The following is a 26,075-nucleotide window of genomic DNA, read 5'->3' on the forward strand; positions in this document are numbered from 1 at the left end:
TATCATCGAGTTGCAGCATATCAAAAACCATAAATTTAATTTATCCGGTTGCATCCACTAACTCCCCTATTGAATGCATTGAGCGCATAGATGGTATGGCAACAAACCTCAAAAGCCTGGAAGAGGCAGTTAGATAGTGCAATGAGTACCCAGGAAGGATATTTCTGAGACCCATTAGGTCAGAATCAAACACGCGAATCAATGATTAAAATACTGAGTGGTCACAATACAACCAGACAATCCACCTTCATCATCACATTGCATATGTGCTTGCAATTCGAAATCCTGACTAGATATTTGCAGTATCGAAGAGAAATTTGTGCAACTGCTTTTGGAAAACAGAAATTAATAAAATGCAAATTTACCACGGCTGATTTAACCAAACATAGGCTAGCCTTGAAATAGCAAACTATTTTATGGGCTAACTTTCTAGAATATACGACACCAAAAGGCAACGAGGTTTAGCCACGACTCCAGACAGAGACCCATAGACAATGGGCTCAGATCTTCCACTACACAAATCTGTCCTGATATACCAGTTCAAAAAATTGACAACTTTTTGGAGAACCTTTTGCCTTCTGTCTTTACAATAGGCCATAAAGGAGATTGTCCAACTCGACTTTTCTTTGATTGTTTATTGTGTTGTTTCCTTTTTTGACTACCCTTGGGCTTCAGAATGTGCGCCCTGATTATTTTCCACCTTAAAGAAAATCATCCTCAAGGTCATCACCGCTTCCAAACACAATCCGTTTTGAGCCAGCGCCTGGGTGAGAGGCAGGCACCACTTCCTTTGCTGCTTCAAACAAATAACCACCTGACAACAATCATTTCATCCACCTATGCTTGTATTTTTTCAGATTATGTTCACTTTTAAAACTTTAAGAGATGGTATGTCATCAGACTTAGTCTCCCTACCAGTGCACTCAGTAGACAATAAGCTTGCAGAAAACTTGACCTGAACTTACATATCTGCAGCTTCAGACGTCCAGGTGCATCACTGGTTCCAGTCATTTTTTCAGGACAATCTTTGGCAAGGTGAGTAACACCTCCACAAACTTTGCAAGATCCTCCCTGCTTCAGATGAAGTTTAAACATCGTTATAGATACTTGGCAGAAAGCCTACATCCATACTAAAAAGAGAACAGGAAATGTGCAGCACCAAGGCACCAAGTAAAAACAAACTTGCCTTCCCATACGCAGAAGGCAGCATATACAGCATCAGCAGCACATAAAGACATCAGCAATGGTGCTACTAAGCCTTAGATTCCTATAAATTTACTTAAAACACAGCTTTGAGGCTCACAATTAAGGTGCCAGCTCAGATGTAAAGTGAAATTTTCGAAGGACTCACTCCTCAATTATCTACCTTCGAATACAAATGATCTCAAATAACACCAACCCCAAGAGAACAGACACCATCCATCACAAAGAATCATCAGACGGGAACACACATACCAATCTCAAATTAAGCCCCCAGCAATCACAAGCTATGTTTTTTTTTTAAAAAAGCCCAAAATATTGACATTTTTTAGGAATGCAGGAGAGGAACACGTCTCCTTCCATAGCTCAGATCCACAATATATTTCCCATCAAAGACACCTTACAATGAAGAGGGTCATGCCCTTTTATGCATTTCCATTCCGCACCTCTCAACCCCCTCACTATTTACACCTCAAATCACTCCACCAACTCAAACGTCTACATGTGCATGCATTGCACATCTTCTGTCCTATGATCAAATGCTTTTCATAAATGAAATATACCTTTGTAAGACTAGAATATGTCCAATCATACAAATTTAGATTTTTTGTTGTTCTATAGTCCAAAAAACTACACAGAAAATAAAAGAGAAAACGAAAGAGAAGAAAAAAGAGGTAACAAAAACTTTTTTGAAAAACAAGGAAGACATACTTAGCAAGCAAAGCAACACTTATGTCATTATCACTGCCCAAGCACTATGAGAAAATGTATTTGAATTGTCTTTAATCACAACTGTGCTACAGACTTTCTGGCTGTTAGTGTACGTTTTAGAATTTTTGGGTAGCCTGGTAAAAATTGTCTTTAATCGCAACTGTGCTACAGACTTTCTGGCTGTTAGTGTACGTTTTAGAATTTTTGGGTAGCCTGGTAAAAACCTTTGATTACGTACATGCAGCCAAATTTGAGCAAAAAATTCCTATAGAGCCCATGCAGCCAAATCTGAGCAAAAAAGTCCTATACAACATCCTTAACGAAAAGAGACATTTTTCAGAAAACACAAAGTATCATAAATAGTGGACAATTGTGTGCTTGATAAAAGAGCCCTTTGCAGTCAAAAATAAACATTGTAAGAGCAATTGAAAAGACCTTGGGATAGATGCCATGAGTATTGGATGGACACTGTTTGCTGAGATGCCCTTTCTGTTTGCAAAGAAAGCATTCTGCAAATGATGTACCCCCTGAAAACAACTTCGCATATGTGAGCCATTATTACCAAGAAAGAACTGGGAGCCCGAGCCTTCTTCAGCTGTCATAAAACAAGCAAAGCTTTGACACCACAAGTTTCGCTTACAAAAACCAATGGAATTGACATCATTAGCAGCATCCAGACCCACAAACAATTTTACATTTGAGAGACTAGAGAGACCAATCAAGAGGGTCCCTAAACTTTGCAGATACATAAGCATTAGGTTGTCCTAAATATCCCTTCAAATGTGTTACTTGCTGACAGAAGATCTTTCCTTGCTCCCCCGAAAACAATATCATAAGACCTTAAGCTCCAGAAACACGTGACTAATCAGCCTGTACATACACTATCTTCAAGCTTCACATAGAAACACATTCCACTATACAGGGTACCTTAAGTGTCACGGGCATCCACAAGCCCATGGCCATGCTAGCTGGTGCCAACATACACAGCCAGGTCGACTGCCACACATGCATCCGTATAGCCATGCAGGCAGCCTTGCACAGTCAGCAATCTGCACACAGTCAACAGACAGTCAGTGCCACGCCATCGCAGGCCAAAAAACATAGAGTTGACCTTTGGACCGACCAAGGTCAACGGTCGGCGTTGCCTAGGTCGGCCAGCGGACCTAACAGCCTGTAAAAGGGCAGCCTTTGGCCCTCATTCTTCATCCCACAGTTGGGCACTTCAGCCCTCAGAATAGCAACAGCAAGGCCTCCCTGCAACAGACTAGCAGCCTCAATCTCTTTAGGATCTAGTGAGGATTCACCCCCTCTAGGTAGTCTAGTCTTTCTAGTTTTGCAGTGAGGGTCAGCCCCTTCATACAGTTGTATTCAGCCCTTGGGCATTCATTATTCAATTGTATCTATTTCATCTTCGGAGGTCCACTACATTCTCTCCCTTGATTCTCTCGCTCATATCCATAGCATCACTTTGTGTATTGAGTGCATCATCTTGCAGTTGCAGTTAGTATTGAGCAGGAGAGAGAGTGAGGATAGCTATCTCTTGCTACATTGGTATTAGAGCTTCAGTTTTCTTTCGTGAGATAGGGAGGGTCAGTTTAGGGGCAGCTCTATTGTTTTATGGTCCAAACAACATCCAGCAAGGACACCATGAGCACCAGTGAGCACTCCAACACAGGGGGGGATGAGCGTTCAGTGCCTCAACCGCCACCATAGAATCCTGCAGACACTTCCATGTCTGCCTTGAGAGCCATGTTGCAGGCTATAATGCAGATGCAGCAACAACAGCTTGAGGCTCTCTTCACCCACATGGCCCAGCTTCAAGAGATGCGGGAAGATCATGAGCAAGCCGCCAGAGAGTGCGAAAGACTTGCTTGGGAGGCAAAGGAAGAACGCAATCGAGAGGCTCGAGAAGCAAAAGAAGAACGCGATCGGGAAGCTCGAGAAGCCAAAAGGACAGCTCGGAAGCAAAAGACGAACATGATCGAGAGGCTTGGGAAGCCAAGGACCTTCGGGACCACGAGGCTCAGGAGGCCAAGGAGCTCCGAGAACGTACTGCTAGAGAAGAGCAGGACCGCGGCAGCTTCACATTTCTCTACTCCGACCAAGGGGGAGAAATGGAGAGACTTCCACCTTCAACCAAGCCCTCCTTCCCACGGAAGCTCAACTTCACATGGTACGATGGTAAGCAGGAACCCTTAGTGTCGACTTTGTGGCTCAATCAGTTCGAAAGTTATTTTTCAGTGATGGGCAACAAGCGGTGCATCCTAGCATCCATGCACCTCACAGGCGAGGCAGTCACCTGGTACCTCACAGGCGAGGCGGTCACCTGGTGGCTCAAGTGGTAGGACCACTATGATGCAAACAAGCAAACACCTTTCTATAGCTGGACGGAATTCCTGAAAGATCTTCAATCACGGTCCCTGCCACCACACTACCTAGATAGGCACCAGAGTCAATTCTATGAGCTACGCCAGGGAGACACCGAGACGGTGAATCATTCAAGTGTTCATACAGTTGCAGCTAGAGGACAGTCAGAAGCTGAGCAAATTTCTCCATGGGCTGTGTACAGACATCTGGTGGTATGTCAGAAGTTTCAGGCCACGAGAATATGAGTGTGCATACGAGCTTGCTCAGAATTTTGAGCTCATGCACAAGGGTCAAGGATCCAAGCAGGTCAACAGTAAGAAGTCCTAGGATTCCACGCCAGTTGTTGGTGGGAATGGGCAGCAGAAGAAGAGCTGGATGGCGAAGGACAGCAACGGCTATGGCGGGTACTTCGATAAAGCGACACGAGCACTCTATGCCAAAGAGAACCGATGCTTCCATTGTCATATGCCGGGCCATATTAAAGAAGATTCCCCGCATTACCAGAAGCTTCTAACGGCAATAGCTGCGTCACATGGTTCAGCAACAGCTTCAAAAACCTCAATAGTCATTGAAGAGCTTGATAAACAGCAGCAGACTACATGGACAACCTCAGTAGTCATACAGGAGCTTGAAGCTCAACAAAAGGGGGAGCCTCATCAGTTTTCCAATAGGTTTCAGTTTTATGGACAGATCCGTGGCCAGAAGCTTCTAACAGCAGGAGCCGCGTCAAGTGGTTCAGCAACAGCTTCAAAAACCTCAGTAGTCATTGAAGAGCTTGATGAACAGCAGCAGACTACATGGACAACCTCAGTAGTCATATCGGAGCTTGAAGCTCAACAAAAGGGGAAGCCTCATCAGTTTCCCAATATGTTTCAGTTTTATGGACAGATCGGTAATCAGAAGGTCCCTATCCTAGTAGATTTAGGCAGTTCTGAGGACATCATCTCCACCAAAGCAGCTCAGAAGGCTCAGTTGTCTCTTACACCAACGGAACCAATGACCTTGAACGGTCCATTTGCAGGGCAGCAGATAGAGAGCAACATGCAGGTAGCTTCAGCCACTCTGAAGATCTCAGGGTGGGTATACAGTCGGCCACTCAAGGTCGCACCTACTCAAGCAGCGGACATCATCTTGGGAGCACGATGGTGGCACCAATTCGAAGTCCGCCGACCACATTATCAGCACCAAGGCTTGGATGTCAAAATCCTAGGACATGGCTCCAAGTTCATCTATTGGAGTAAGGGTGTTCCACCTCAACCTTTGATATCAGTCATTCAAGAGGTTCGAGACCGATGCCAGCAAGACACAGTTGTAGAGCAGGGTACAATATTACAGTAGGCAACAGGGTTACAACAAGACCAGGATGCCTCTCTCAAACCTAGTCTTCCTCCGTGCCTATCACCTATATGCACCAAGGAAACCCACATGGAGCATCAACCCACAGCACATATCCTTACTAGAAGTTAGCACTAGATCCAAGCATTCAGTATGTGCAGATCAGGATTCATGAGTTTAACAACCATTTGCGGATTCATGAACCAGGCATTCAGATCAGGATTTATCATCCAAGTATACTATAGATAGTCACCTCCGTCAACACGATGGGAGGTCCCTTTCATACCCTAGTTCAAGTTTCGGCACAAGGGGATGTCACGGGCTTTGACAAGCCCATGGCCATGCTAGCTAGTGCCAATGCAGACAACCAGGTCAACCGCCACATAGGCATCTATATAGCCATGCAGGCAGCTTTGCGCATTCAACAATCAACACACAATCAACCGACAGTCAACGCCATGTCATTGCATGTCAAAAAACACAGAGTTGACTTTTTGCCAAAAGTCGACGCGTTGACTTTTGCCCAACCTGGTCGGCGGTCGGCGTTACCCAAGTCGGCCAGTCTGACCTAACAGCCTATAAAAGGGCAGCCCTTGGCCCTCATTCTTCATCCCACAGTTGGGCACTTCAGCCCTCAGGAATGGTAGCAGCAAGGCCTCCCGGCAACAAACCAACAAAGTAGCCTCAACCTCTTCAGGGATCTACTGAGGATTCACCTCCTCTGACAGTCTAGTCTTTCTAGTTTTACAGTGAGGATTTCAGCCCCTTCATACAGTTGTATTCAGCCCTTTTCCCTTTGGGCATTCATTATTCAGTTATATCTATTTCATCTTCGGAGGTCCACTACATTCTCTCCCTCTGATTCTCTCACTCACATCCACAGCATCACTTTGTGTATTGAGTGCATCATCTTGCAGTTGCACTTAGTATTGAGCAGGAGAGTGAGTGAGGATAGTCTATCTCCTGCTCAATACTAACTGCAACTGCAAGATCATGCACACACTAAATATCATTCGTCGTTTCCAAGAAGCAAATTCTCGACAACATCATGTTGACATAATTCAACATTATCATGATGGATTACAGTCTCGCTTAATAGTACAAGAAAGAAGCATGACATCTGCCTTTATGGGGAAGCAAGGCAATACACCAAATGAAGACTCAAAACCAGCTTAAGTGATCAATCAATTGTCATATACGACCAACATATTCTTTCCCTCTGATTCTCTCACTCACATCCACAGCATCACTTTGTGTATTGAGTGCATCATCTTGCAGTTGCAGTTAGTATTGAGCAGGAGAGTGAGTGAGGATAGTCTATCTCCCGCTACATTAAGTGCCCACACTAAATATCATTTTGTCGTTTCCAAGAAGCAAATTCTCGACAACATCATGTTGACATAATTCAACATTATCGTGATGGATTACAGTCTCAGTTGATAGTACAAGAAAGAAGTATGACATCTGCCTTAGGTGATTTCTTTTCATGACACACATGAGGATGCCTTAGTCTTTGATGTTTCTTCGGGGGGCAGGTACACCAAACGAAGACTCAAAACCAGCTTAAGTGATCAATCAATTGTCATATACGACCAACATATTCACCTAAGAGAGTAATATGTGACCTTCCACTATCGCAACTTTATCAAGGCTCTACAACTTCTCAAATAGAATATTCCATAAACCTCTACGGAAAGAGAAAAGGTGCCGACTACTATGTTTATACTACCATAGGGGAAGTTCATGGCCTACTCTCTAGAATACACCAAAATAAATCTAACGTTACCAATTGATAAACAAAGTAGAAAGAAATCGATATACCTTTGTAAGAAAGAAATAGGCATGAATACAAACAAGCACACGCACGGGGAGAGGAATCATAAGATTGAGAAAGAAAGAAAGACAATGAGGTCTTTAAATAAGATACAACATTAAAAATTAAAAATAGGAAAGAAATATAATTCGTAGCCAAAACTAGCCTTATGGCTTTATCAATACCAAGGATAAGCTATCATCTTGAAAGATTTTGGCATTGCTTGGGTAAACCTAGGGCTTCATAAGATATAAAACCAAAACCAAAAAAGGGGAACATGGGTAGAGAGAAATCATACACTTTCTTTGGAGCATGCACTACAACATCCTGTTTCAAGTATGCCCTCAAGTGTTAGCATAAACAAAGACAAAGCTCAAACTCACCATCTTTTATGGGTTTCTTGCACTCTGCTAGGCGATGCCCAACCTCCCCACAATTGTAGCAAAACTTTGCTTCCGGTGCCTGCTTTTTGCTTGGGCAATTATTTAAGGTATGCCCTCCCTCTCTGCAAAAGAGACAAATCTGCAAAAAAGCAAGGCACTGGTCTGATCAATGAGAGATGTTTTCTTTAAAAGAAGTAGAATCCAGGTTATCACAATTGAAAAAACATCATCGACAAGCACTGCACAACACATAACTGTAGCATACCCATTAATTGTGGATTTTGAGGTGAGATCTGTAGCCTGATTTTTCATGGTTTATCACACAGGCATGCAGATAATAATAATCACACTAGACCCTATAGGTTCAAATGTTGTCCCCCAGCTCTAGGCCTTCCTGTTATGACCCCCAAGTCATACCATCAGCTCGCACTAATGATGGGTTTAGGAGGTCCGAGCCTTAGTCATGGAAGTGGCATAGTGCTTGGTTACCTCAAGCTCCAAGGGTGATCCTTTTTACTGGATCTATGGCTGGGTGGTGAGCTAGCGAATTCCCACTATCTAGTCTTGCTAATCTATGGTTGTTTTGCAGGACTTGGTGTCAGGATGGATTACACCCTTGTTGTGGGTGCCCATTTCATTTGGTATCAGAGCCACTGTGTCACCAAAATTCGGGTGCTCGTCCTCGTTTGCAGGTGGACTTGACTCTATGTTTTTTGGTGCACACCTTCTTGAGAAAACATTTTTTCCAAGTGAAGTAAAACCTTGAGGCACTGGTAGAGGATGTGGATTTGGAGCATGCATGTACACATCTTCCTCTAATGAAGTCATGGATTTGACTGCCTCTAGATAGAAATTCTGGTTTGGCTTCTTGAAGGGAGCCTGTCTGCGAAGCAACTCATAAGTTCACATGTAGTGAACTAGGCATGACCAGAACAGCAAGGAGGTTGTTTCTAGACAGGTTGAGCTTAACTTTTCTCAGTTCATGTACATAAATGCTGCTTGTGCCTGATTCATTAGCCTGATGCAGGCCATCAATTGCATGGGAAAGCTGTCTCGGCTGATTTGTTGGCTTGGGCAGGCTGCACGATCTAGTCTTGGGAAGGTTTGTCAGCCTAGGACGATTTGGAGCCATTTGGCAGTTTGACAGCCTGGACTGGCTGTGGTAGCTGGCAATGGAGCAGCTGCTGCTGCGTGCTGAATGAACCAGCCTTGGAAACCCGGGTTCTTTAAAAGATTGATAAGCAAATAATCAAATCAGTTCAAGGTCATAGCAAATAAGTAAATCAGTTTGAGGTCATAGCAAATAAGTAAATCTCGCAAATAACTGTGGCCCTTTTTCAAGCCAATGAAGTTTTTCCTGGTGAAAATCAGGTTAAACACCTGATTCTTACCACATTTTTGGAAAATGAACGATAGTTTTCATGTCAGCAATTTTCAGGCTTATAAAGGACAACCTCCATCACAACCTCTACTCAAAGAAGAACCAGAACTTGAAGACGCAATAGAGTTATTGACACCTGAACAGATTCTTTACCATTCAGAAAAGGGGTACCTGCAAACGAATGAGAATACAATACTTACTGAGTTGAAGAACCATCTGGCATCATCTTCATCTTTCAAAGGGGGTAATTGGTACCATCCAACTTGCCCGTAACCCCAAAGTTTGGAATTGGCAGCCATGGCAAGAGACAGATAACCAGGATGAAAGCTGGAAACTCTAGTAAATATACCTTGCTGAAACAGGGTCTGCTCTTTCTAGCGAGAAGCTCCTTGCTTCAACGTTGGATGAAAACAGTTCAGAGACTTCCAAAACCTTGCCTGCAATAAACTCAGAGCTTTAGAGGGATATTGGGCAGATCGCAACAGGGAATTCTTCTCCTGGAACAATTCGCAGCAGGCCTAAGGCACTTTGGGGGCTGGAAATTCAAACAGCAGCAAGTAGGGTGGCTGGAATACAATTTGCAGCAGAAACTTAAGTCGAGGAAGATCTGCCAAGTTGTCTTCAGTGGGAACATAAGACAATTGAATATCACCTGCTGAGAATCTCTCTCTGACATAGTATTAATTACCCTCAATATGCTTTGTGCGGGCATGGAAAACTGGATTTCATTCACCAGCCAAAGCACTTTTAGTATCAGTGAAGATGACGGTAGGAGCTGTCTGACATACATGAAGATCTGCAAGTAACTTCCGGAGCCAAACACACTCCATTGTAGCTCTAAAAGCTGCTCTGTACTTAGAAGTAGCAACTATGGCAAATGTCTTCTGCAAGTCAAGCTTAAAAGCTGCAATTTGCTCAGCATGTGTCCCAATAACAAGTATGTCATCCACATAGAGTACTAAAATAAGCAAATCTGTCCCACTCTTACGAATGTAAAGGGTAGCCTCTATAGGGTTGTTCTGAAAGCCAAGACTTAGTAAATGAGCATGTATCCTTGAATACCAAACCCGGGGTGCCTATTTCAAGTAACTTCCGGAGCCAAACACACTCCATTGTAAGCTGCTCTGTACTTAGAAGTAGCAACTATGGCAAATGTCTTCTGCAAGTCAAGCTTAAAAGCTGCAATTTGCTCAGCATGTGTCCCAATAACAAGTATGTCATCCACATAGAGTACTAAAATAAGCAAATCTGTCCCACTCTTACGAATGTAAAGGGTAGCCTCTATAGGGTTGTTCTGAAAGCCAAGACTTAGTAAATGAGCATGTATCCTTGAATACCAAACCCGGGGTGCCTATTTCACTCCATAAAGGGCTTTCTTAACCCGTCATAACTTCCCTTCAATACCTTCAACCTCAAAGCCAGGAGCTTGGTTAACATAAACTTCCTCTTGCAAGTGTCCATGTAGAAATGATGTTTTAATATCAAGCTGAAAGCCAAGACTTAGTAAATGGGCATGTATCCTTGAATACCAAGCCCGGGGTGCCTGTTTCACTCCATAAAGGGCTTTCTTAACCTGGCATACCTTTCCTTCATAACCTTCAACCTCAAAGCCAAGAGGTTGGGTAACATAAACTTCCTCTTGTGAGTGCCCATGTAGAAATGCTGTCTTAATATCAAGTTGATGTACCTCCCAATGAAAGTAGGCAGCAAAGGCAATAACAATCCTGATAGTGGTGATCGTGGAAGTGGGGGCACAAGTTTCTTCAAAGTCAATGCCTTGTTGGTACTTTGTGAGAGTCCACAAAACCATCAGCTTTCCGTTTAATCTTGTATACCTACTTAGTTCCAATGGCATTCTTGCCAGGAGGCAAGTCACACAATTCCCAAGTGTTATTCTGATGGATTGAATCCAATTCATCTTGCATGGCCTGCAACCAACAATCATTTTCAAAGGCATCCTTATGGCATAATGGCTCTTTATTGCATGCTACAGCAACCAATGCATAAGCAACCAAATTAGCATGTTCTTTCATGACAGTTGCTCTAGTACAAGCTGGCAAAGGAGCATCTTGTTTGCTATCTTTGAGAGTGTCAAACAACCAATGGGGAAGTCTTTTAGGCTCCTGAATTTCAGCTCTCTCTTGATCAACTGCCTTGTGCATGATATCAGGATCAATCGGAGGATATCAGGCTGAAAATGGTGCTGATTTTCAGACTGCACTAGTGGCTGTAAATGACCATTAGAAGGAGGACAAGGAGCCTCAGATCTAGCATCATCATGGGGGTCTGACTGAAACAAAGGAATCAAGCTGTCAAAGATATCCCATTCATCAACTGTGGGCAGTTTTTGACAATCCAGTAAAGGCATGGATGATGACTCATCAAAAACATCATCTCTACTAACAAAAACTTTGCTCGTGCAGGGCTAGCAGAGCTTGTAGCCCTTGCTTTCTACACTATACCCAATAAAAATACATTTGACAGCTTTGTCATCCAACTTTGTCCGTATCTATGAGGGCACATGTGCATATGCCAAGCATCCAAAAGTCCTCATGTGAGAAATCCTTGGCTTATGGCATGCCCAAGCCTCATAAGGTGTGATTGTTTTAAATGCCTTGGTTGGGCATCTATTCAAAATATAATTTGCACACATGACTGCATCCAACTAATTTGTTAGGCAAGTGCTTCTCTTTTGAGCATACACCTAGCCATCTCCATGACTGACCTGTTCTTCCTTTCAGCCACGCAATTCTGCTGAGGAGTGTAAGGCACAGTGCATTGATGATGTATCCCACGTGAGGCCAAATAATCAGCAAATTCTTTTGACATATAATCACCCCCCCCCTGTGTATTGATATTGGCAATTTTCAGCCCACTTTCATTCTCTACCAAGGCAATGAAGTGTCTGAAACATGCAAAAATTTCATATTTGGATTTCAAAGCAAAAATCCAAGTGTATTTGGTGAAGTCATCAATGAAAGTGACAAAATAGTAAATTCCTTCAATAGCTACAACCCGCATGGGACCACAAACATCATTGTGAATTTTGCAAATACAACTTGCAAGGTGCACCAACCTTGTCCCATGTATGTTGCCTTAATGACACATATGCTAAGCATATCCTCTAAAATTTGGTTGATTCTTTCCGTCTGACCATCCGTTTCTGCATGATCCCCACTACTCATTCCCAACTCAGTCCCTAGTGTCTCAAACACTGCAGTCCAAAAATGACTGGTAAATTTGACATCCCTGTTTGACACTATGGATTTGGGTAATCCATGCAAATGAAATATATGTTTAATAAACAAATCCGCCACTTGCGGGGCACTAACAGACTCTCTAGTTAGAATGAAGTGAGCCATCTTGGTAAGACGATCAACTATCACAAGGATAGAATCATATCCACCTTGTGTCGTAGGCAGATCTACAATAAAGTCCATGGAAATACTCTCCCACCTACCTAGTGGTATTTCCAAAGGTTATAAAAGTCCAGGTGGCTTCACTCGCTTTGCCTTACTTACCTGACACGAAAAACAACGTGTCACATATTCATGAATATGTTTTTTCATTTTCGGCCAAAAGAAATCTCGCTTCACAAGATCATACGTTTTCTGGACTCTTGGATGTCCCGCACATGGGCTATCATGGCATTATTGAATGACTCTCTGCTTGAGATCATTCTAATTAGGTACTACTACCTTGCCATTTCTTTTCAGCATACCATCTCTTATGATATATCTTGCATAAGTTTGGCCTTTTCTAGATGCCAGGTCACCCTTTTCCCCGGTTTTGAATACATGAGCCTTAGGCCAAAGGCTCTGGACGAACTCATCCACCTTTTGAGTTTCTCTTATCTCAGTCATTAGAGCATTTCTAATACCGTGAAACTCATATTATGCATAATGCGTGACAACGCATCAGCAACTTTATTATCCTTCCCTCTTCGGTACCGAATCGTCAAGTTAAACTCCTGCATGAGTTCTGCCCATCTAGCTTGGCGGCCTCTCAAGTCAGGTTGTTTACAAAATGTTTCAGAGTATCATGATCAACATCAACATAAAACTCTGATCCATACAAATAATGTCTCCATGTTTTCAGAGCATGGACAACAGCATACAACTCTAATTCATGAGTTGGCCAATTTCGTTGAGAGGGAGAAAGCTTCTTGCTTTCAAAGGCTACTGGCCTTCCCTCTTGGAGAAGAACTGCTCCTACCGCAATGCCACTTGCATCGGTTTCAAGGAAAAACGGTTTCTGGGGATCAACTATTTTTAACACCGGTCTTGAGACCACAGCTTGTTTTATGGTGTTAAAACTCTCCTGTTGATTCTGTCCCCATATAAAAGGTACTTTATCTGAGGTCAGATCAGTCAATGGTGATACTATTTCGGAATATCCTTTGATATGCCTTCGATAAAATTGGACAAATTCCAAGAATGATCGCAAAGCGGTCAAACTCTGAGAGATAGGCCAAGTCAGTATCGCAGTCACTTTCTTTGGATCCATTTCTACCCCCTCAGGATAAATAATGAATCCTAAATTTTCAAGTCTTACCATACACAGTCCAGTTTTCTTTTTATTCACATAAAGACTGGCTTTCCTCAAAGTATTGAACACTATTCTTAAGTGTCCGTGATGCTTAGCAATACTTTTGCTGAACACAAGAATATCGTCAATAAAATGTACTACAAACTTCCCAATATACGGACGTAGTAAATCGTTCATAAGCATGACGAATGTAGCTAGAGCATTGGTTAGTCCAAACGGCATTAACCAAAACTCATAATGTCCAAACCTGCTTCTAAAAGCGGTTTTATGCACATCCTTGGCTCTTATACCGATCTGATGGTAGCCACATTTAAGATCTATCTTACTGAAAATTACGGCCCTATGTAACGCATCTAGCAAATCATCGATCCGAGCCATCGGATACCTGTGCTTAATAGTGATATTATTCAATGCTCTGTAATCGATACAGAGGCGAAAAGTATCATCTTTCTTTTTTTTTAATATCACTGGCGAAGCAAAAGGTGAGAAACTGGGTTGAATCTGCCCCAGCTTGAGGTATTCTTCCAGTTGTCTTCATACCTCCGCTTCTTTGGTAAAACTTAACCTACAGGGAGTTCTATTTACAAGTTCTGCCCCCGGGATTAGTTCAATCTTATGCTGAACATTCCGCTCTAGAGGTAACCTGTCACGGGGGCGTGAAATTCTAAGTACTTTAATGTACTATAAGACCGTGACAACTTTGGTTTTAAAAGTCCAAGCGTGGGCTTAATAATGTGTAATTAAACGCGGCATGGTGCCTAGCACATAAGCGTAATTAATCTCTAGGCCCAAAGGCATTCCAAGGAATTAAAAGAGTGGTTGTTGGGAAATGATGACGTGGCATTTTTAATGGGCCCCCTAGAGGGCCATGTACCTTCAGTGGCCCCCCTAGAGTTCCAGGTGGCTCTAGTGCCTTCTACATGCTCCTTTGCCATTCCTGGACCTTCCTGGGCCTTCTAAACTTCACATGTGTGGTTTTCTCTCTCATCTTCTCCCTTTGTTGAGATTTTGGACTGGTTTTTCAGCCTCCTTCAGCTGAATTCCGTTTTTCTTCATAACTCCTCACCCGTTTGGATTCCTCGACTTCCGTTTGGCCCGATGGCTTCCCCTCTGCCTCCCCTTCGTAGTGATATGCTTTTCCCTCCGTGCATTTGGTAGAACGGGCAGAGCTGAGCACTTCTTTTGCTGGACGAATTTGCAAAAGTGGCTTTTTCTGGACCTTTTTGCTTCTACCGCCTCCTGGGCCTCTCCTCTTGCAAAGCTACAGCCTTCTGTTGAATTTCGAGTGGTTCGACGCGCTGGTTGACTGGTTTTTCTCAGTTTTGGAGGACTTTCCGGCGATGAAACTTCTCCAAAACCTTCTCAATGCATTCCTCTCTGAAGCACGCTTCTTTTGAGCCCAAGAACTCCCACTTCTTCGCGACAGAAGTGCTTCTTTTCGCATTTTTCAATGAAATTCTTGCTGGTCGGCTCTTGTAAATGCTCTTTCTTCGTGCCTTTGCACTCCTCTTTGGCTGAGCATGCAATTGGGCATTGGCTACTATGTCCTCTTGGCGATTGAGGACTTGGTTCGAGTTTTCAGGGCTTGGTGAGTTGTGATTTTGCTATTGCAATTTCTTTTTGCCATAAGCTATTGGTTGGCCTCGTGTGCCGCCTCTTTCTTGGCTCACACGTGCCCAGGCAGTGCTACATGAGTCATTCTTTGGTTGGGTACTTTGCTGATTTTATTTTGGAGCTTTGAAAAGCTTTGTGAATGCCATCTGGAAACCACTTCAAGAGAGTGCAGCTGGGGTGCAGTGTGATTGCATCTGGACAGCCAATGGAACTGCACTCGGAAAAGAGAATGCCTTTGGATTGAGCCTACGGGTTAAGTGCACTTATGTGATGGTGTTATATGCTTGAAAGCCTTGCGAAGGCTTAGTGAATTGGGGCTGCGTGCTCAGTTGCAGGGAAGGTCTCCCAGATGCAACTTGTAATCATTTCACTGTGAAATATAAAGAAATACCGAAAGGGGCGCCACGGTGTTTGGGGCCAATCGGGTGCACTTGTCTATGTCTGTTGAGCAGGGGCATTCTAGCCTCCATCCCTTTTTCAGTGGTTTTGTTTGTGAACAAATGGGTAAATGCCAAATGGTAATCATGCAATGGTTAATGGTTGTGATATATGCTTTGTGAGCTGTAAATAAGTGCTGAAGTGATTAAAGGTTTAGTTCCACTGCCCTCTGAGTGATTAGAGGCCGGTTTCATTGGTTCCATTGCCGGGATACCACACACTCTTTCTCAAGAGGTGGGCCTCGGTAGTTTGGTGGAAGGATATCTTTGCTGCACTTTTTGACAGCTGAATATTACAACCATAAACATGGTGAGTACCCATGAGCAAGAGAGCTCCACAACTCCTCAAAGGAGAAGGCAGGAAAGCCTTAACGATCCAGCTAGTGTACAGCTGCAAGAAGCACAACAAATGCCTTTTGAGCAGGCCACACATGAAGCTACAACTGAGCTCAACGGTGATACTAGTTCTAGCAGTGAGTCAGATGATGCTACTATGTTGAATGCACAGCTTGCAAGTGCAGTGACTGCTTTGACTCAGCTGGCTCAAAATTTGGCTCAGATTGTGCAAACAAATGCCAAGAAGAAGAAGAAATCAAGAAATCACAAGCAGGGAAAGAGTGAGTACACACATGCATCAGCTTCTCATGGCGGACCGCACACTCATGCATCAGTTTCCCATGAGGGACAGCCATCTAAAATGACTCAGAAAGTGACTTCCAAGAGAGAGGAATCGCCCAAAAGAGCACTTAAGAAAAAGGTACAAAAAGTACAGCCAGTGCAACAGTATGAGCAGCCAGCACAAGGCCTTGGTTTGGGTATTTCTACTCCTCAAAATAATAATGTGCAGTCCATAAATGTGGCTCAACCACCTCAGCCATATTTGAGGCAGCAACCTGAATATTTTGGTACAGATTCGATCTTTGATGCTATGTTGATTTCACCGCCAATTGGGCATAGAAAACAAGTCATGTATGACAATGTGGGAATGCAGCCAGGCATGCAAGCCACAGCATATGCTCCCATGCCTAATGTTCAGCCAAGCATGGCTCTCCCTAGTGAAGGGAATGCTGCAAATATACAGCCATCTTTGGGACAGCCAATATCAAATGTATATAAAGAATTTAAGGATGGTGGTTCTCATGTCAAGTTTGATACATATAATGGAGTACAGGACAGGTACAAAGCCCTCACATTCCTTCAACAGTTTGATGCTGCATTTCTTGGGGGTTTGTTTATAGAAGCATCCAAGATGAGGAAGGTTGCCACATTTTTGAAAGGCAATGCACTTAAGTGGTACACCAACCTTATGCTTCATGGAGATGCACCTACTACTTGGCTGGAATTTAAGCAAGTGTTCTCTTCTACTTGGCTTACTCCAACTTTTGAAGTTGAAGTACTTTCACACTGGCATGACTTGTCATACAAACTTTGCAAGAATCTTGATGATTACACCCAGAGGTTTTGGGATGTTTTGCTGCCATTGAGCTCTTACAGGCATGTTTCTTTGAAAGAGCAAATACAGAGGTATTGTTGTGGATTGCCTAGTGAGCTACGTGATTATTGCATCAATGGGTTCTATGACTTAATTAATTGAGAATGCAAGGACAGCATATGCATGGATGCAGGAGAAGAATTTGGGCTTTATGGACAGCAAGAAAGAAGACAACAAACGGGCTGCCAAACACCAGGATAAGGACATCAAATCTGAAAATAAAAATTATGGCAAACGACTGTTTCAAAAGGGAGGAAAAGCCCAATTCAAAGCTGGTCAAAGGCGTGGACAGCCTAATAAACAGCCCGTACCAAGTTATCTGATGAAGAGAAAAAGTCACTCATGGAGCAAAACAAATGTTTTATATGCAAAGGAGAGGGACACCGCTCTTATGATTGCCCATTCAAGAAAAGAGACAGGTCAGATGATGATAAGAATGGTGATAAACAGGCTGATCGGAAGGGCAAAAAGCCTAAACCTTCTGCAGGACTTCTTCCAGATGTGATAGGGAGTTTGCCACATGCACATGATGAAGAGGAAATGAAAAAGACTGAGATGTGCAGAGCATGGGGAAAAATCAGAAATCAAAATTGTTTGTTTTTCTTTGATTCTGGGGCAAAGGCAAATTTCATAACTCTTGATATGGCAGGAAGGCTTGGCATTGAGCCTGAGGAAATGGGGCCATCCGGCATGTGTGATATGGCCAACCCTGAACTCAACACACCTGTCACTCCTATCATTGGCAAGTTGAGGATGCATATCCAGGGATATCAGGATGCAGAGGACTTCTACATTATGCCTTTGCCAGAGTGTGATGCTTTGCTTGGGATGCCTTGGATGTACAGGGTGGGGGCTGATGTGCAGATGAGAAACAAGAAGATTTCTTTAACTCATAGAGGCAAAAATCATGTACTTGATGTAAAGTTGAAAGGGGAGTCCATCCCTATAGTTTCAGCTTCTTGTATTTCCAATGTAATAAAGCGTCATATTTCAGCGTACTTGATTTTTGTCAAAGAGGACAGCCAACCAGTTCAAGAAGGCTCTACTCTTTCTGCTTTAGATAGAGAAAGGGCTGCTTTTATTTCAGATTTTCAAGATTGTTTCTCAGATGCACTTCCTCAAGAATTACCTCCCAAGAGGCCCGAGGATCATCAAATTGATATAATTCCAGGAAGCTCACCGCCTAATATACCTCCCTATCGTGTCAGTAAGGCACAACAGGAAGAGATAATGTCACAAGTGAAGGAACTCTTGGAAAAGAAATTAATACAGCCAAGTAATTCTCCTTACTGTTCCCCTGTGTTGCTTGTGCAAAAGAAGGATGGCAGTTGGAGAATGTGTATTGATTATAGGGCTTTGAATAACGTCACAATTAAGAACCGTTTTCCAATTCCACGCATTGATGATATATTGGATCGGTTGGAAGGTTCCTCAATGTTCAGTCGTATTGACCTTAAAAGTGGATACCATCAGATAAGGATACGGCCTGAAGATGTCTACAAGACTGCCTTCCGCACTTCATTTGGCTTATATGAGTTCCTTGTGATGCCTTTTGGTTTGACTAATGCACCTGCCACTTTCAATAGAATGATGGACAGAATTTTCAGAGCACACAGAAAGTTTGTGGGCACTTTCTTCGATGACATCATTGTGTTCTCTAAAAATGAGCAGGAGCACAGGAAACACCTCACTATTGTGTTTCAAGAGTTGAAAAGACACAAGCTATTAATAAACACCAAGAAAAGTGAGTTCTTTATGCATGAGATTCATTTTCTCGGTCATATAGTGTCAAAGGATGGAGTCAAGATGGATCCTGCAAAAGTTGAGGCCATAAGGAGTTGGCCAATTTTGAAAAATCTGCATGAAGTCAGAAGCTTTATTGGGTTGTGTTCATACTATCGGAGGTTTATAAAGTACTTTGCAGAAATTGCTTCTCCCTTGCATGCTTTACAAAAGAAAGCTGTACCGTTTCGGTGGGGACCAAAGGAAAATGCAGCTTTTGAAGAGCTGAAGCAAAAATTGTGTTCTGAACCCGTTATTATCTTGCCAGATCTTGCAAAACCCTTCGCTGTAACTTGTGATGCATGTGGGAACAGCATAGGAGGCACTTTGATGCAGGATGGCAGAGTGGTTGCATATGAGAGTAGAGTTCTCAAAGATGCTGAATTGTACTTGCAGACATACGAGAAGGAAATGTTAGCAGTGATACATGCTTTGACCACATGGAAACATTACCTTCTTGGAGCTGATTTTTATGTGCAGACAGATCATCAGTCACTTAGATATTTTCTCACGCAGAGAAAATTATCTGAAAAGCACATGAGATGGGCTAACTTCCTCTCAATGTTTCATTTTCAAATTGTACATGTGCCGGGTAACAAAAATGTCGTGGCTGATGCACTTTCCAGGAAACCACAGCAAGCAGTCTCCAAGAAACCCAGTGTTTCAGCAGTGAGCATTGCTTACAACAATGTGTTAGATGTGATGAAAGATCAGTATGTTAATGATGCTGATTTTTCAACTATTTATGAACAGCTTTCTGATGGTCAAAGGCATGATCACTATATGTTGAAAGAGGGTTTCATTTTGATGCATGGACGACTCTGTGTCACTGATCAGATGCGACAAAAAGTCATAATGGAAAGTCATGCTCCTCCATATGCAGGACATAGGGGAATTACAGCAACAATTACAGCAGTGGAGCAATACTTTTATTGGCCATCTTTGAGGAAAGATGTGGAAGAATATGTGAGAACATGCATGGTTTGTCAGAAAGTAAAGTTTGACAGGCAGAAGGCACCTGGGTTGTTACACCCTTTGCCAATTCCGGATAGACCATGGCAAAGCATAGCTATGGATTTTGTGTTTGATCTTCCACGTACTCCTACTGGACATGATGGATTCTGGACAATAATTTGCAGGTTTAGCAAACAAGCCCACTTTGTGCCAGTAAGAAAGAAAATTACAGCAGATCAAATGGCCAAATTGTTTTTGCAGCATGTCTTCAAGTATCATGGGATGCCTGAATCCATAATCAGTGATAGAGATCCGAGGATGACCAGCCTCTTTTGGAGAGGACTGTTTGCTGCAGCTTTCTTGTATACTCTTTTATGCTATATTTCATGCTCGCTCCTGTGTTTTGGGGCAGCAAACTGTGGTTTGCTGTTTCAAGAGAGGGGTATGTCACGGGGGCGTGAAATTCTAAGTACTTTAATGTACTACAAGACCGTGACAACTTTGGTTTTAAAAGTCCAAGCGTGGGCTTAATAATGTGTAATTAAACGCGGCATGGTGCCTAGCACATAAGCGTAATTAATCCCTAGGCCCAAAGGCATTCCAAGGAATTAAAAGAGTGGTTGTTGGGAAATGATGACGTGGCATTTTTAATGGGCCCCCTAGAGGGCCATGTACCTTCAGTGGCCCCCCTAGAGTTCCAGGTGGCTCTAGTGCCTTCTACATGCTCCTTTGCCAGTCCTGGACCTTCCTGGGCCTTCTAAACTTCACATGTGTGGTTTTCTCTCTCATCTTCTCCCTTTGTTGAGATTTTGGACTGGTTTTTCAGCCTCCTTCAGCTGAATTCCGTTTTTCTTCATAACTCCTCACCCGTTTGGATTCCTCGACTTCCGTTTGGCCCGATGGCTTCCCCTCTGCCTTCCCTTCGTAGTGATATGCTTTTCCCTCCGTGCGTTTGGTAGAACGGGCAGAGCTGAGCACTTCTTTTGCTGGACGAATTTGCAAAAGTGGCTTTTTCTGGACCTTTTTGCTTCTACCGCCTCCTGGGCCTCTCCTCTTGCAAAGCTACAGCCTTCTGTTGAATTTCGAGTGGTTCGACGCGCTGGTTGACTGGTTTTTCTCAGTTTTGGAGGACTTTCCGGCGATGAAACTTCTCCAAAACCTTCTCAATGCATTCCTCTCTGAAGCACGCTTCTTTTGAGCCCAAGAACTCCCACTTCTTCGCGACAGAAGTGCTTCTTTTCGCATTTTTCAATGAAATTCTTGCTGGTCGGCTCTTGTAAATGCTCTTTCTTCGTGCCTTTGCACTCCTCTTTGGCTGAGCATGCAATTGGGCATTGGCTACTATGTCCTCTTGGCGATTGAGGACTTAGTTCGAGTTTTCAGGGCTTGGTGAGTTGTGATTTTGCTATTGCAATTTCTTTTTGCCATAAGCTATTGGTTGGCCTCGTGTGCCGCCTCTTTCTTGGCTCACAGGTGCCCAGGCAGTGCTACATGAGTCATTCTTTGGTTGGGTACTTTGCTGATTTTATTTTGGAGCTTTGAAAAGCTTTGTGAATGCCATCTGGAAACCACTTCAAGAGAGTGCAGCTGGGGTGCAATGTGATTGCATCTGGACAGCCAATGGAACTGCACTCGGAAAAGAGAATGCCTTTGGGTTGAGCCTACGGGTTAAGTGCACTTATGTGATGGTGTTATATGCTTGAAAGCCTTGCGAAGGCTTAGTGAATTGGGGCTGCGTGCTCAGTTGCAGGGAAGGTCTCCCAGATGCAACTTGTAATCATTTCACTGTGAAATATAAAGAAATACCGAAAGGGGCGCCACGGTGTTTGGGGCCAATCGGGTGCACTTGTCTATGTCTGTTGAGCAGGGGCATTCTAGCCTCCATCCCTTTTTCAGTGGTTTTGTTCGTGAACAAATGGGTAAATGCCAAATGGTAATCATGCAATGGTTAATGGTTGTGATATATGCTTTGTGAGCTGTAAATAAGTGCTGAAGTGATTAAAGGTTTAGTTCCACTGCCCTCTGAGTGATTAGAGGCCAGTGTCATAACCTATAAGGTAACTCATTCCTAAAATAATCAAAGAACTCCTCTGCTATTTGATCAGCCAACTTGACCATCTCTCCATTTTGGGTAACATCAATGCTAGCCGAAGGACCATCAATCGGCTCTACCGATGCTGTACAAAGAAACAAAAACTCTTCTTGAGCTTTTCGAACTTCCATTACGGAAACCAACGGTCCTTGAGGTATATCTTTTTCACCTCGTAAGACATACATCACATTATTCATCTTGAATTGATAAATGTGCTTTTTCCAATCTATGGTTGGATTCTTCCTAAAATGCCAACATGAGCAAGCTTTGTCATTTCAAAATCAAGCTTCTCAGCATAGTCCTGAATTCGAAGCTCCAACTGGGTAACCCTTTGGTCCCATACTTCAGTTGAAATTCCATCTGCCATTCTGACTGTATATGCATAATTAGATGGGCTAATCTTTAATTTCAGCCTCTTTACAAGCTTGGAGTTAATTACATTGTGCGTTTGAGTCAAACACAATGACGTCATGATTAGCTACTTGCCCCTTCATCTTAATTAACTCCGTATCGTTAAAGGCTGTATACCTCGTTGTTGCGGGCTTTGATAGGACATTATCAAGTGCACTAGTTACTAGCTTAGCAACAGACACACATAACAAAACAAGTACTGACCTTTGAGAAGATCCCGCTAGCTGAATCTGCATCTGTTCTCCTTTGGGACTTTCCTCCATTTCCACGTCGCATTCTAAGATCATTATCTCAGCCATCCGACGATCCTTGTTTCGTGGACAATCTTTCCACTGATGAGACTGAAGACATCCAAAACACAAGCCTTCTCTCCTCGCTTTTTCTCTTTGCTCAGGGTTCAAAGAAGACTTCGACCAAGCCCGAGCTGCCATTGGTGTTACTTTTCATTTCATTCCAATGGTGGTACTTGGTTTAGGAGTCTCAACTGGCTTTGCCTGCTTGGCTTGACCACTAGGGTGTGAGGCACTCCCTTTGCTAATCCTCGCTTTTTCTCTTTGCTCTGGGTTCAAAGAAGACTTTGACCAAGCCCGGACAGCCATTGGTGTTACTTTTCTTTTCATTCCAATGGTGGTACTTGGTTTAGGAGTCTCAACCGGCTTCGCCTGCTTAGCTTGACCACTAGGCTGTGAGGCACTCCCTTTGCTAATCCACTTCTTCTTAAACCCACTTTTCTTTGGGTACTCAAACCGAGTCCCAACGTGCACAAACCCACTTGGTCTGTTCCCTTTGGCATCCTCATAGTTCAAGGCTATGGCAATTGCTTCATCTAGCATGTTCGCATACTTCGCCCGAACTTCCAGCTTGATCCGATCATTCACTCCAAAGATAAAATCTTTTATCTGGATTGACTGAGGTAGAGGTTCATAAACTTTCATTACACTTTCTCTGAACTTATCAATGTATTTCGCCACTGATAAATTTCCATGACGAAGTACTGATCCCAAGCTCGGGATGCTTCATCAGGAGGTAAGAAGTGTTTTCTAAATTCTTTTTTAAACTTTCCCAAGTAGTGGATGCCACTCCATCTTTCTACTGTTTTATCCACCACCTGTCCGCTGCCTCGTTAAACATATGGGTGGCCTCGCGGATTTTCTTCATATCATTCCTGATTTCACAAATGGCGAAGGCCTCGTTCCATTTGTGTAACCAGGTCTCTATGATATCGGAACTACGGTCAGACATTCGACCAGAATACTTTTCTGGCCTATAATTGGCAATATTAGGCACCTTAGCCCTCCTAGCCTCGACCGTATGAACACTGGTTTCAGGCTCCATTGGAGATTTTCCTTTCTCTTCACGAGATGGTCTAGTAGCAAAGCCAAGCAGAAGAAGCATGCAGATGAACGTAGGAGATATTTGTCTTTCAAAGAGGGGGATTATGTGCACTTGCATCTCCAAAAGAACCGTTACGCCTCGCTAAAGGGAAACACCAATACAGAGCTTGCTCATAGGTATTGCGGTCCTTACAAAATCATCGGCAAGGCTTGAGAGGTAGCGTATCAATTGGAGCTAACCCGTATCATTGTTGAAACCACTTGTGGGACAGCATGTGCATTTCCTACCTAAGTTGCCACCCATGGATGAGGAGGGTCACATTCTCTATATTCCTGAGCACATTGTGGGTTTCAGAGATCGAGTACTCCTCAATAGGGTATACATCGAGTACCTCATCAGATGGAAAGGGATTCCAGAGGATGAATAGTCATGGCAACCATAGAGTATTGTCCAGGAGTACCCCTGTCTTTTACCAGGCTGATCATCATGACCATGATGTCCCAACACCCTTGCGTAACAGCCAATACATGGACTGACTATATAAGTCTCCATCCACCACTTTAGCCAAATACATGCATTCCTAGTTCTTGGACTAATCCTCGTGCCTTGTGGGTGATTTTACCAATGCAAAGCAAAAGTAAAAACAAAACTTATTCTAGTTAAACAAAGTTAATATTCTTTGACCGGAGTCAATCTATTAAAGATTCTTATTTATTTCTTGGGAGAAGTACCAAATTGTGACATTGGAGAACATTACAAGAGGGCTACCCTTGGCCCTCATAGCATGTCAAGAGAATGTGGGAGATACTTGCAGCAGAATACTCCCGAAGGACTCACAAACTCTCTCCAATCTCTCAACCACAAGTACTGAAATGATAAACCAAAAACAGAAAATTGCAAAGGAGCTAGAGACACAAAAGAACCTGGAATATATCATCCATTGATGTCAGAAAAATGTCTTGAAATGCACAACAGACCTCCAGCACATGGCCTGGGAACGCTACAGCCAAAATACATGCAAATTCTGAGAGCTAATGAATACGTAAAACCACTCCTCACTTGCACCATGTGCATGCTCCAAGAGGCTTCAGTTTAGATGAATGGAGAGGGCATTGCCCCTCCAAGAGGGGCCCTAAGCAGAAGACCAGCAAGCAGGACTGGCCTACCAGATTTCTCCAGGCAGCCTATAAATAGTGCCTAGTTGCCTGCATTTCCAGCAACTGTGGATGCACCAAAACAGCCTCAGACTGAGTCACTTTTCCTACATGTAGCCAACCCTAGTCTACTGCCCCCTTGTCCTCCTCATAGTGAAGTATGCACATTCTCATCACAAAACAACAAATCAACAGCTCAAGAAGAAAGATAAGAATACGGTCCTCAAACTCACAAACACTTCTAGCATCTGCGTTTACTCTGGGCAGCGAGCCTGTCCCATCATGAACCGACCAGCTCAAACGAGTTACCTTCTTACGATCTTTTTCAAGCTTTCCGGGGCAATTTTTGGCTATGTGGTTGACCGATTTGCAGATGAAGCACCCTTCACCGGGCTTGTTCCCTGGAACTCTGAGTGGATGTTTAGTGAGCCTCTTACGCTTTGCTTTTCCCTCGCTCGAGCGGGGCTCCTGTTCCGACTTCTTCTGCGCTTGATTGTCAACAGAACCGTCATGACGACCATCTGCCGTACGCAGCAGTAGTTTACTTTTCTTATTAGGATTTGCCCAGTTTTTAGAATCATTGATATCAGTAGGCAAGGAGCCTGGGGTGTGCACAAAGCGTTTACGAGCAAGGCGCTGTCGTTTGTTAGCCATGAGAGCTCATATTCCCGCTAACGGCTAGTAAAGACGACGTTCTTGCTAGAATGGAATGGCCATCGGGGATGACATTCCAATGGATTTTGGTGCCCACATAACGATAGTAGTTGACTAGGTGCACTTGATTTATTAGTGCGCTGAGCAGCCAGCTGGTTTCTAATGAGCAACCAAAGGAAGGCGAACGTGAAAATCAGGAGAATCTCGGACCCTAGCCCGATCAAGGAGAGACATCGCAACTGGCACCTTAGCCTCAACAACCCCCTACCAAGTACATCGCATTGTCTCCACCACCATGTGCTCCCAAGCACGAGGGGGTGCTTGAGATATTATTTTTCTATGAAGCAAGGTTGCCTCCCACAAAGTTACGTGATATTCTGCATACACTGTCGAATGAAGGGGGAGCGTGAGG

The 26,075-nt window shown here is 43.4% G+C and overlaps 1 protein-coding gene across 3 annotated transcripts; it reads right to left on the bottom strand.

Annotated features, from left to right (window-relative positions):
• Nucleotides 1–370: 370 nt before the first annotated feature.
• LOC147895554 (uncharacterized) lies at nt 371–25,785 on the bottom strand. Of its 3 annotated transcripts, none has more exons than XM_087383925.1 (5): nt 25,319–25,785; nt 7,810–7,948; nt 2,347–2,438; nt 966–1,071; nt 371–814 (listed from the first exon to the last, which is right to left on the bottom strand). In XM_087383925.1, exons 1-5 carry the CDS (start codon nt 25,661–25,663, stop codon nt 702–704), a joined length of 795 nt encoding a protein of 264 aa, XP_087240051.1. In that variant the 5' UTR covers nt 25,664–25,785; the 3' UTR covers nt 371–701. The 3 variants fall into 3 exon arrangements, with proteins under 3 accessions (XP_087240051.1, XP_087240053.1, XP_087240052.1); XM_087383927.1 differs by having other exon boundaries at nt 371–793; nt 956–1,071; nt 25,319–25,784; XM_087383926.1 differs by having other exon boundaries at nt 371–793; nt 25,319–25,782.
• Nucleotides 25,786–26,075: the final 290 nt, after the last annotated feature.

This window comes from Dipteris shenzhenensis, chromosome 13, assembly GCF_047967505.1.
Source record: "Dipteris shenzhenensis isolate YYH24624 ecotype China chromosome 13, Dip_SZ_1.0, whole genome shotgun sequence".
NCBI lineage: Eukaryota > Viridiplantae > Streptophyta > Polypodiopsida > Gleicheniales > Dipteridaceae > Dipteris > Dipteris shenzhenensis.